Source organism: Telmatherina bonti (genome assembly GCF_933228915.1).
Source record: "Telmatherina bonti genome assembly, chromosome: 2".
NCBI lineage: Eukaryota > Metazoa > Chordata > Actinopteri > Atheriniformes > Telmatherinidae > Telmatherina > Telmatherina bonti.
This window is the reverse complement of record NC_136620.1, coordinates 12767414-12780675: the sequence shown is the minus strand read 5'-3', so window position 1 is coordinate 12780675 and position 13262 is coordinate 12767414. Positions and strand designations below refer to the sequence as shown.

Sequence of the window (13262 nt, the reverse complement as noted above, 5' to 3'; positions counted from 1 at the left end):
CCTCAATGGCTTGCTGTCAGTTTGTCATGCAAATATGGGACAAAAACATGGCTGATACCTATATGTAGATCTATAAATTGATCTGTAGATTAATAGTTTTATTGCACAGAAGTGACAAAAAACAAACACAGCAAGTTCTAAATCAAATCCACATTTGCCAAATTCAAAGTGCCATGGAGACGCTTTTATGAACTTCAAACCTCATTGCATGGACATTAAATATAACACTGAAAAGTAAATACATAAACTTAAAGTTCATTAACCCTTTCATGCATGAATTGATAAAAAAAAAACAAAAAAAAAAACAATGCAACATTTTTCACATTTTTGTAAAAAAACAAAAACTGAAGTGGTTTATTTACAAAAATACCCTCCTCATACATGAATACACAAGAAAAAAGCTTATAAACATGTGCCCACTACAGGGCCACTATGCATGAAAGGGTTAAAAACATAAAAAGTTCAACATTTAGACTTATTTAGCTTATTATCAGACTAATTTAACAGTGTATTACTATGACACTTTTCCTCTGTGAAATATGTTTTTTTTTTTTTACAGTATTAGGCCTGGTCCATGCCACTTAGCAATATTATCTTATCTTTAATCTAGAAATAATCTTAAAAAACTCAAAATACTGACCAGACATACACTTAGTTTGCAGCATCTGACCTTTGTTGTTTGGTGAAGTAAATGACTGTTAAGTAGTACTACTGTCATCACTCAACTCTGCTCCAGTTTGTAACATTACAGCCGTGATGGGCTTTTTTCTCCGCTTTTCCTCTCATCCAAAGAACGTCCACTTTAATGTAAACACAGAAGCAAGTGAACAACGTGAAGTGCAGCGTGACGTTGTGGGCTACAGCAAGCGTTGTGTGTCTAAACTGGTCTAAACTATACATTCTTTTTGAGGCGACCTTTTGGTTTTTTTTGTTTTTTAATAAAAATCAACAAATATAAGTTGTAATATGTGGTGAAATTGTAGGAGGGTATACTGATTGCTGAAGAAAGCCCGTAAAAGTCCCGGTGTGCACCATACGCTGTAAAAAATAGTCCCGGTACGCAAAGGGATAGAATTAAAAAGTGCCGGTACTGCGTACCACTGAGTACCGGCCCACTTAAAGCACTGATCCTGACTAGATTATTAGATAAAAAGAGACTGTATTACCAAACAGCTAAATCTCCAGTATGTCTGTTTAAACTGGGACCAATGCTCATATTTTCTGGTCCATTTCAAGTTAACGAATATTAATAAACTTCTTGGTGTCCTTGTGTTTATGTTTGACAGGGCATCTGGAGAAAATGGAGGACTGTCTCCTGTCAGACCAGTCCCCGTTGTCCTCTGGAGTGGACTCCGGACAACAGTCACCAGTCTCACCAGAGAACAGGAAGGGACACAGAGGCATTAAGAAACTCTGGGGGAAGTAAGTTTTGAAGCTGCAAGGTGTGGAGGCGTCACTCTGGACATTTTTTATTGATTTTTTCTGCTGTGTCCAGGATCCGTCGCAGTCAGTCAGGCAGTCCGGTCCAGGTCCATGACCCAGAGCCGGGAGACTTCAAGAGGGGAGGCTTCAGGGCCACAGCTGGGCCACGATTGGCCCGTTCTGGAAAAACAAGGTACAAGGACATACCTACAAACCAAATTCTACATGTTATAAATAATCTCAGAATCTCATGAAGCTCCTCTTTCATTTATTGATTAATTTATTCATGACTTTTTTCTTCGTGTCAGAGATCTAAAGTTGCCATTTTCTAAGTGGAGCACAGAGCAGGTGTGTGACTGGCTGGAGGACATTGGACTCGGCCAGTACAGCCTTCTGGCTCGTCATTGGGTCAGCAGCGGTCAGACGCTGCTGTCGGCCACCCCGCAAGACCTAGAGAAGGTACACACACACACACGTCACTATAAGTTTCATAACGATGCATCTGAGACATCAGCTTGGCTCCAAACAGTCTGAGACGTCTGTCAGTTTACCTGCATCCGGCCGTCACATGTTTTCGTTCTACCTGTCTGGTTTAAGTCCCCGTCTGTCCGTCTGGGTGATGTTTAGTAACGCCTGTCGCTGCTTTTCATCCTGCTCTTCAGTTTCGCCTGCAACCTCTCTGTCTCTGCCATCAGGTTTAATTGGATGAACAGGTAGCTCGACGCAACATCCACATGTGTTTCTCCCTCTGCAGGAGATGTCCATCAAGAATCCGCTCCACAGGAAGAAGCTCCAGCTGTCCATCAAGGTGTTTTCCAGCAAACAGGCAGAGAGGTCTGCAGTGCTCGACTACGTCTGGGTCAATCGTACGGAATCTCTCTCATACAAACACACACACACACACACTCTGATCAACAGAAATTTATCCTGATGAGGTTATTAACAAGCTCATGTCTTTGTTTTCTCCAGGTTGGCTTGATGACATCGGCCTCCCTCAGTACAAAGACCAGTTTAATGAAGGAAGAGTCGATGGACAAATGTTGCAGTACCTCACCGTAGTGAGTTTGTTACTGGTCTTAACTGGAGTTACTATAAGAGGAATACCACTTACCAGCCACTTTATTAGGTGCTAGTTACACATTGGACCTGGTGGCATGGATTCCCATGAGATGCTTTAAATATTCCTTTGAGGTTTTTGTTCATATTGGCCGGATTGCATCACACAGCGGCTGCAGATTATCAGCTGCAGGTCCATGACGCAATCTGCCACCATGAGACGCTACATTATAGTCGCAAAGGGATGGACATGGTCAGCAACAGAACTCAGGTAGGCTGAGGTGGTTAAACCATGCCGTGTTGGTACTAAGGGGCGTAAAGTGTGCTGGGAAATATCCCTCACACCCTTACACCAGCAGCAGCCTGAAGGATTGATCCATACAGGATGGATCCATGCTCTCATCCCATTTCAACCAAATTCCAACCCTACTGGGGTCACAATCAGATCAGGCAACAGTTGTTCATCTTCTGTTCTCCGGTTTTATAAGTCTCTGTGAGCTGTAGCCTCGGTTTCTGATGATACACATGTAGTGTGTTCAGAGAAGGTATCCTGCATACCTTGGTTGGAACCATTTGACATTCCTGTTGCGTTTCTGTCATCTCCAACCAGTCCATCCATTCTCCTCTTATCTCTGACATCAACTAAAGGTTTTTGGTCCAGACAACTACTGCCCGCTGGGTGTTTTCTCTGTAAACCCCAGAGTTGTTTGGGTTGTGTGTGAAAATCCCAGTACACCAGCAGTTTCTGAAAAACTCAGACCAACAACCACTTACCATTAAATTGCCTCTTCTTCATCCATCTGTTGGGGTTCATTTTGGTCTTCAGCAGGTCATCTTGACCATGTCTACATGAGTAAACACACTGCCTTGTTCAAGTTCAAGTTTATTTATATAGCACATTTCTACAGCAGCAGCTGCCCAAAGTGCTGAACAGTAAAGGAACAAACAACAACACTGCACATTAAAAAAAATAGATCAAATCTGGACACGAAATAAAAAATACACAAAATAAAAATCTAAAATAAAAAATTCCTTGTTGCCATGGGATTGACTGACTAGCTGTTTGTGTTAACTAGCAGTAAAACGGTTGGACCAAATAAAGTGGCCGGTAAAAGTATTTGTTTCATTGTGATGCACTTTGTTTTTTCTGTATCTGCACTCATCTTTATTCTCTCCGTCTTAGAACGACTTGTTGTTCCTCAAAGTGACCAGCCAGCTGCACCACCTCAGCATCAAATGTGCCATTCATGTCCTCCATGTCAACAAATTTAACCCTAACTGCCTCAAACGGAGGCCCAGCAATGAGGTAATGTTTCCTCAGGGCTACGAGTGTGCGGGCTCATTCTTCCTCTGAAAAGAAGCTTAAAACTTTCAAATTTCCTGTGGAATTTTATTAAATTATGTTATGTATTACTCATGCTTGTAGTTTCTGTAACTTGTCCTCATGTGAAATCCAATGAAGGCTGAATGCTTTAAAGTTTGAATGTTTGGAAGACTTTTGGCCTCTGACGGCCACCGTCCAATCACAGCTGTGCTTGGCATTTAAATTGATTTCTATGCTCATGTTCACCACTAGATGTCAGTAATACTTTCCCACTTTAATTTCTACGCAGTTGGATTCTCTTTGCTGTGTTGTTGTCTTCGTCTTAATTCCTCAACTGAGATTCTTCGACCTTGTGACCTTTTTCCAGCAATCATTTACCATTTTAGTGCATCTTCCTTCAAGATTTAGCAACCATTTTCTTGTTGCATCTTTACAAAATCTGTTTTGGGTCTTTTGCAACTTGGTTGTGTAAAAGTATAACGGCTGTGTGTTTCAGTGTGAGTTTGCTCCCAGTGAGGTTGTCCAGTGGTCCAACCACAGAGTCATGGAGTGGCTGAGATCTGTGGACCTGGCAGAGTACGCTCCCAACCTGAGAGGCAGCGGCGTGCACGGGGGGCTGATAGTGAGCACGTTAAATCATACAATTTACGAAGGAAAAATGCTTCAAAACTTGTAGAAAGTATCTCACTTGCCGTCTTTTTTAATAGATGCTGGAGCCTCGGTTTAACTCTGACACGCTGGCCATGCTGCTCAACATCTCTCCACAAAAGACGCTGCTGAGGCGCCACTTAACCACCAACTTCAACAGCCTGGTGGGAGCGCAGGCCCAGCGAGAGAAGAGAGAGTATGCCGAAGCACCTGGCTACGCCCCACTCAGCATCACAGCTAAAGTCAAGGTAGGTAAAAGAGCAGAAAAGAGGTTTTGCAGCTGGGAATAGCAGAGACAGTAGTGAGAGACAATCTGTGCTGCATTATGAGAGCATGCACACACAGTTAGCCTTTCCTCCCTCACTTTGTGTCAGAGAAAGCACCTTAATCTGTGGTGAGACCTCGGAGTGCCTGCTCAGTTTAATCTCTCAGCCCTTCGCTGTGCTTAAGCCTGTGAGAGCAGAGTGAACGCAGGGCTGCTTGGCTTCTCCTCGCAGCTATAATACCCTGCCATCGCCACAGCCGCCGCTCTAAGTCCCTCTGTGCTCTGCTCAAGAAAAATGGGAGAATAATCTGCCCCAAAAAACACAATCCGCACTCACAGTCGACCATGTTCTCACCTTCAACATAAGGTTTCCTAAGCTGCATGTGCAGTAAATATTCATGTGGACAAAAATAAGCTTGTATGCTAAATAAACCACAGATATAAAAAGCCCAAAAATAGATTGTTCATTTGTGTGTGTGTGTGTGTGTGTGTGTGTGTGTGCATGTGTGGATTTCCTCCCCAGGGCCAGGCAGCTCCTACATGGCATCCTGTAGCCCTTAGTGATGTTATCACGGTGGTTTTTGTCAGCAAGAGCGAGCTTAGAGGAGACAATAATAGAAGCTGCTGTCTGTCGCGGCCTGGTATCGTTTACTACTCACAGGCTGCAGAGCAGAGAAAGTTCAGATGCTACAAAGCATCATTTACACCTGCAAATTAAACACCTTTTACCTGCTGTGTGAGTATCAGCAGAAACTTGGTCTGTGCTGCATTTTTAATTCAACTCAACCAGACCAGAGTTCATTTTGTTTGGTGAGCAGCAGGGTTCAGATCACTCATACCCAGTAAATACTTTCCTCTGCTTCGTTTACCATTATAGAACTGATGATATCTCCATGTAAGGAAATTCCACACTGCAGAGAGCTTATATAACGAAGGGGGTTTCTTCTAAAGGGGGCCTTCCTTGTCCCACGCTAAATCTGTCAGTCTGTGTAATAAAGTGATCTCTTCTGCCAACTGCTGTGTCCTCTCTGTTGCATCAAGATAATATGAAATATTCTTCATTTCACTCGGTTTTTATAGCATAACTGATTGAGCCAATGTTTTTATCCAAAGTGAGATATAAAGGGGTGACTGACTTGGTTGGGGACGTTAAATCTTGCTGTCAGTGATCAAAACATCTGACTTCTGCAGAGCTCTGTTCCGTCAACAGAGAAGGAAAATCTGTTAATCCAAACTTGCAAACAATAAACATGCTCATGTTTTTGTTCTTCCTCAGTCTCCAACTCATGGGCTTAAATATCAGTAATTTATGTTTTTAATTGTGTGGAAATTTTCTAATCAAAGGTTTAGCAGTGTCTTAGCGTTGCCGTATGCTAGCTGCTACGCTCATTTGGATGGCTCAATCAGTAAACCGCTTCCTGTGGAAAACCAACGAAAAGAAAAAAACAAAGTATTGTGTCATGGAAAAGTACCATAAATCCAGATTTACAGTGATCCACACTCACCGAGCAATCCCAGAAGAGTTTCTTTAAATCTAACAGTGAACCTGTCAGCTGCAAACACACCCTAAAACAAACTTTTTGTCCCTGATGAGAATGATGTTAATTCCAGGTTTCTATTGACAGATTTCTAGTCAAATTTCAGAAAGTGTGAATTAAAAGTAGAAATAATTTAAGATAAGAATGTGATGTGATGTGATGTATTTAAACAGTAACAACTAAAGTTTATTTGCTCATATTTGGTTGTTTTTGGTTGTTTTTCAACTTCATGACATATTATAAGGTAATTCCTGAGACTTTTCCACTTTCTTCCAGTCAGTTTACCACAGCTGTCTTTAAGGTTTGTGCAACTAGTTGTGCTGAATTACAGTCTGCACTGCCACCCTCTGGTGATGATACGGAGTCTCAACATAGTCTAGTCCAGGTCTCACCGATCCTGGTCTTTAGATTTTTCCTGCTCCAACACACTTGATGCAAATTTAATTGTTCTCCTCAACAGCTTGTTGTCAAAAACAGCCTCATTGTTATTATTATTATTTTTATTATTATTATTAATAATAATAATAATAATAATAAAATAATAAAGATTATAACATAATGATAATGATAATTATTATTATTATTATTATTAATAATAATAATAATAATAATATTATTATTAATAATAATAATAATAATAATATAATTTTTTAATTTTTATTTATTTTTTATAATGAAAAAAAGAGCTGCCTTCTGAGGTCAGGTGTGCTGTGGCTGGAAACATCCAAAACCTGCAGCACTGTGGTCCAATCACCGTTGAACCCTCAACGGACCGAACTCCACATTTATTTCACACAGACAGACAAAATGCCTCGTATCCGTCCTTCGCGTGGAGCAGAAACAGGCCTTTTGGACTTACCATCAAGCTGTAATCTTGTTTGTAAAACAAAGTGTGACCCTCGTTAAAAAGTTTTTTTTCTTCTTCATCATCTTCTTTCTCTGCAGCCAAAGAAGTTGGGCTTGTCTAACCTTACCCACCTGAGGAGGAGACGGCCGGATGACTCCACGGACTACGTCTGTCCCATGGAGTCGTACTCGTCTCAGCCGGGCCAGTCTGCGATGAACGGGGTGCAGATGCGTCCATACGCCGGCTTTAGAGGCCTGAGCCCCATACTAGACCGTGAGCCCACCAAGGACCAGGTGGGGCTTGAGGCCGGCAAAGATGGCACATCACCATGACAACAACAAGGCTATACTGTGTCAGCACCATGGACAACTATGTTGTCACACTTTCCATCAGCCAATCAGCTGCTACTTTGCTTCCTTTGCTTGCAGCCTGTAATACCTCAACGCATCTCCTCCCTGCTCCCTTAAACCCCACCCATCAGCCCAGCCCTGTGCCTTACTCTTGCAGAGACGCAGAGATGCCCAGATAAAGCCGTCAGCTGCTCATCATGCTGCACGGTGAACTCAGAGCGTGAACCTTGCACACTTGAAGTATTTTGGTTTAACTTCCAGTCAGATGCTTAACTAACCCAGCCTCAGCCTCCAACCTGTGCCATGACCCTAACTCATCACATCACGAGAGAACGCAGACTCTCTGGATTTCTGTGACATCACTTCCTGTAACCCATACAGTATATATATATATATGGACATTTATTACAGTACATTATGAATCCATTTGCACACCACAAGACGATTTTATATGTGAGAGTCAGATATTGCATCATTAAACCCCTTTGATTTTTTTTCCCAATCACTTCTGTGACATAGCTGACAGGAAGTTGTGCAATATTTGCATAAAATCACAGAGGGATTTTATTTAATATTTATGTCACTGCAGAGCAAATCATAAATAGCATGTTTTATTTGATACCCGACATGGTGTTTTTCCCTGTTTTAATCTTAAATTGTTATTTTCATATTTGATTGTAATAGTATTTTTATAGCAAAGAAAATCTGCTAAAGGAAGCTCACATGTGCTATTGTAAATGTCAGAAGATTTATCGAAACATTTAATAAACAAAATGATGTGTGTACAGTTGGTTTCATTATGTTATTTTTCTTATAAAACTCTTATGTAATTATCAGCCAGACGTATCAGGAGTGGAGACATGAACAGCAGCATGCCTCAGTAACCTGCATCAACCACTAACCTGCTTTCATTGTCATCATCCTCACCATCATGGTGGCTGTCATGGCTGCTTATGACACCAGCTTCACCCTCAGCTGACCAGTCCAAGTCAAGATGGCTGATGACCATCACCATGGCAACCCTGTTAAAGGTGGAAGTGCATGTTTTGCTCAGTATGCGGCCACAGGTACACATATCATGCATCCATCCAGTCAGCAGTGTAGCGTTACACATTGGTACACAAATGCACACATATGCATTGCAGTCTTACTGAATGCACAGCATGTGTGTAATTGTGACTTGTAATGGGTGTGTGTGTGTGTGTGTGTTGCAGATGGCGAACGCAGAGAGTACCATTTTGCAAATAGAAGCGTTGTCTGAAAGCATCAACAACCTCACAGTAAGCACCACCACACACAAGCTGCTGGTTAATGACTCCTGCAGCTCGCTGCTTGTTGTCTGCAGTCACACAGTTTTAAGGCTCTTCCGCGTAAAACTCTGCAGATTATCTGAAAGAAGTGATCAAATTCGCTCGTACTTATTTCATTTAATGCTGGTTTTCATGCAGCTGAGCTTCCTTTGCTTCTGTGCCGTTTGCTAAAGTCATGACAGCAACTGAACCACGAGGCTTTTGATAACAGTTGTGTATTTTTGGGGGTCTTTGTAGCCACATAAAGCTGCATCTCAAGTGAAGATGTTGGAAAGAAAGCTAGAGAGAATGTCTAAATAACACATCATTATTTTTATTAGTTTATTATTTAGCCCAACATTGTGTGTTAAACTTGAGTGCTTCAGATGGTACATGCATGTCTGACTTGGGATCAGTTCTCCTCACACTGTGAAGGCAGAATAATACTAAAGCTTCCTTTCTTTATTGAATAGATGTTAACCCTCTAAGCGCCAAAGTTGTGACAAGCACCAGTCCAAATCTCTGGAAAGCAATCTGAGACCACTTTCCACCGGTAGGTGGGAGACATGAATCTAACTGTGACATCAACGGGAAGGAGGGGGCGGGTTTAAAGTTTATGAGGAAATCGTGGTTGAAAAGATGCCATATGATATTTCTCTTTCTCTTCCTCTCTCTCTTTTTCTCTCTACGGTGTGTTTTTCTGTTTTCTCTTCTTCTCTATTCTCTTTCTGTTCCTCTTCTGTCCTCTCCGGTCTGGTCTAGCAACACAAACTTTGTTATACAAACAATTATGTAAAATAATAGAAAAATAAAATAAGAATCCAGAATATCAAGCGGAGCATTATATTTATTATGCTTCCCTTGGCAAAGTAAATTTGCCAAGGTAACACAGGATCCAGAAAACCATTCTGCTAGCTTAAATGCTGGACAAGACACAAAAGAAAGAAAAGACACCATATGGAGCCGATGAGGAAGCTCTCATAGTCTGATCCAGAGGGGATTACAGAAAATGTCTTTTCACTATTGATGAAGTACTTTTTAGTTATCCCTCTGATTTGGTTGGGGGGGGGGTGGGATGGATTTTACCGCCATTTACGGTCCATATTCAACAGTTTTTTCTAGTTTACAATATGCCTTAAAAGCTTAAAACTTCTGGTGCCTAAAGGGATTCATCCATAAAACAAACAAACTTGAGATTGGATTTCTCTCCTGGTCTTGACTGATAACAGTGAATTGAAAACTGATCCCAGCTCAGTTGCAAACATCGCCCAAGCTCTCTATCCCATTCCCACTCCCATGATGCTTTGCCTCCAGTACCTGCTCAGCCGAGATGAGCTGCGGAAGGAGCTGCGGCGGTCTCAGACGGCGCTGGTCTGAGAGACGATGGCCCGACGCTATTGGCTCACTAATGCTGTCAAACGACCACAGAGACCTCCAGCATCCAGCCTGTCTCACACCTGATCTGTACCTCAAGCCCCAGCCTAACACTGCAGCATCAAGCTGGTTACATTTGCCGCCTCCAGCTGCTGATACCTCACGTAACGCCTGCAAATGCTCTGCAGATACACAGGACTCGCAAACACAAACGGACCCACGACTTGTGGATAACAATCAACAGACACTACGAAGAACTCCTTTTCCACTTCTCTCGTTTCCCTATGCAATATACACTTTAATGAGCATACTGGCTGGGCGTTATGTACACTGAGCTGGTGAGTCTGAGGGGGGAGAACGAGAAGAGATGAGCTGAATCTCATCTAATGACGTTATAGGAAGCAGTGTGTATGAATTCTGGAGAAAGGTTTAGTTCATAAGAAGCTCCATCACATTACAAATAAAACATCAGCTATGTCTTCTGATGAGAGAAGTCATGAAAGAATTAAGTAGAAGATGTAAATGGTGCGACCGTGTTTATATGAAACCTTTCAGCCTTATTCAGATTTTATAGACTGCTCTGCAATGTGTGTCTAATTTACACATCCACACAACCACCAGCAAAACCATCCAACCACCACTGTAAAGCCGAGAAGCCGAGAGCGTCGGTTTGAGATTAATTTTCTCTCTCTACCTTATCTCGCCATTGGGTCTGTTTTCTCACAAGGACTGGAAAACTGATCTCACTGTCTGGAGAAAACAATGGTTGTTTTGTAGAAAATTGTAAGTGGTTCCTGTCTTATACCTGATTTTATTGATCAAATTAGGCCCCCATAACGGCGGGAAGGATTTACAAGTTATGGTATGTGACTGTATGTGTGTGTGTGTGTGTGTGTGTGTGTGTGTGTGTGTGTGTGTGTGTGCGTGTGCGTGTGTTAAATCAGTGCATGATCAGTAAAATGCGGCTAACTTTCAGGCACTTGATAGAAGTAAAATCCGGTGCCATGATCAGTGATGGATGTAACTCCATCTCACATATTTAGTTTGCATCCTTTTCAGGCTTAACTGGGCTACCAGTGCAGTACTGTCCTGTACTGGGATGCATCTTTTACCCAGATGAGGAAGTGAGAGAGCAGGATGATGGCTTTGCTCTTCTCCATGCTTAAAAGTAGTTCCCTCCCAGACACTGACAAAGATTTCTGAGGGAACTTGAGGCTTTTTAAAAACAACCTTTGTTCTCTCAAGATAACTGGATAAATGATCTCCTTCCCTTCAGCAAACAATGTTAAAAATAAAACATGCAAGTACGACCGCTCTCGGCTTCGCAGGCATCCGCACCAATCAGAATATATCAATACATCGATCAGAGCGTGATGTTAAGATACCACAAAGAAACTCCACAATACGCCTTTAAAAGTGACCACAATGTCTTTATTTCTACGCCGCCTCTAAGGACTCCCTGATGAAAGCCGGTGGGACGAAATGAGTTGGTGTTTTTAAAGGTTATTATGAACATGTCTAGGAGATAAAAGCAGTACAATTACTGTTAAAGGAGAGTACGTTGGAGCTTTTGGTGATATCTAGTCTTTTCTACCATATTCAAAGAGAAGCTGGGACAGAAACCGGTGTTTTGAAAACGCAATTAAACATTTCTGTAGTCATAAAAGGATCAATACAACAGCTAAAAGATAATAAATGCAATAGATATTTATGAGTAAATTAAATAAAACTATTAAATTATGTTTGAAGGGTGATTGAGTAGAAAGAATAAAACTAACGGCAAAATGCTGCAAAAGATAGAGTAAACTGAGTCAGATTGAGGTTTATCTTACACTTTTTAAAAAGGAAAGACCTTGCAAGTAGTCTGCATCTGAAACACTGATTGGGAACTAGTTACATAACACGCCACAACATGGAGTTTCTTTTTTTTACAGTAAGATGGACCGAGATCATGAAGAGTTTTATATGTGATTAATAAAACATTAAATCCAATTTCCTGTTAATAAAAACTCCTGCAGCAGCATTTAGGACCAGTCAGAGGCTGTGTGGAGTAGATTTATGACAACTTACAGAATATTCTTTTCTGCATCACTGTGAGACAAAATCTCCCTGATTTTTTAAATATTACAGAGGCGAAAGAGAACAGCTGAAGCAATTTGTTTTATATGTGAGTTGAAGGATGTTTTCTGTTTAAAAATAACACAATGGTTCCTCACAGGTGTGTTACACGTCAAAATGACAGAAACTAAATGACCAAACCTCATCCTGAGCTTTTAGGTATCTGAGTTTAATGGTTTTATAGTCATCCAGTTCTTTATTTCATTTAAGGTCTCATATTATACATTTTTTCAAAAATTTTATATGGGTGTCAGAGTTTCGATAACATTGTGTACTGCCCCAAATTCCACCTATCCATGGGGAGTGGTTATTTCCCTTCTTAAAATCACAAAAGAAAAGATCTCAGACTGACTCATTTGAGCACACATTTGCTAAAAAGTGGAGCAAGCAAGTGAGAGAGGTGACAGAATTTTCTCATTTTTTGGCCTCATACACATATGGAGACACATCACAGTTAGAAAAGCTTTAGAAAGTAAATTTAGCATAATATGGGACCTTTAATTCATCTTTATAAGCAAGACAGCTCATTGTTCTCACCTTCAACTGAGCATTGGCTGGTTAATAACACAGGTTAACGCTAAGTTGCCCAATAACGGACGCCAGTGGAAGCGTGTGTAAAATAAAAAGTAATGGGCCCAGCTCTGAACCATGTGGAACGCCATACTCGACTGTGGTGAAGTGATGCTCGTCAGCTTAAGAGTCCACATATCAGTTTCAATGAGCCAGTTACATATTAATAAGAAATGTTTGGTGCTTAAAATGCTAAAAGAATAATAAGCTGAAGAGGGCGTAGTGATTCCTTCATACAGTTCACCCACATAGCTTTTGATGGATTCTGGACCAACACTTACACTTAGTGTACATTCAGCAGTTGAAGAAACTTTTTTTTCCTGGAAAGTGATGCTGACTTTAACAAAGCCAACTTACATTGATCAAATAATATGAATAATTCTTCACTACTTAAGCAAAGTAGATTATTTTCTTTCGTTATAAATGAAGGAACATTCCAACATGCTAATACCATGAAAACA

General features: G+C 41.1%; 1 protein-coding gene across 1 annotated transcript in view; it reads left to right on the top strand.

The window, feature by feature from the left end:
* ppfibp2b (PPFIA binding protein 2b) overlaps nt 1-10391 on the top strand; it is a gene marked incomplete at its 5' end in the record, with an annotated part of 77701 nt that extends 67310 nt beyond the window's left edge. Inside the window, 11 exons of the mRNA XM_079248421.1 lie at nt 1287-1422; nt 1496-1615; nt 1731-1881; nt 2177-2288; nt 2392-2480; nt 3662-3784; nt 4299-4424; nt 4510-4698; nt 7199-7393; nt 8665-8730; nt 10054-10391. Coding sequence (XP_079104547.1) covers nt 1287-1422; nt 1496-1615; nt 1731-1881; nt 2177-2288; nt 2392-2480; nt 3662-3784; nt 4299-4424; nt 4510-4698; nt 7199-7393; nt 8665-8730; nt 10054-10116 — 1370 coding nt within the window. The 3' untranslated portion in view covers nt 10117-10391. The remainder of the gene's footprint in view (nt 1-1286; nt 1423-1495; nt 1616-1730; nt 1882-2176; nt 2289-2391; nt 2481-3661; nt 3785-4298; nt 4425-4509; nt 4699-7198; nt 7394-8664; nt 8731-10053) is intronic.
* Between the last annotated feature and the right edge of the window lie 2871 nt (nt 10392-13262).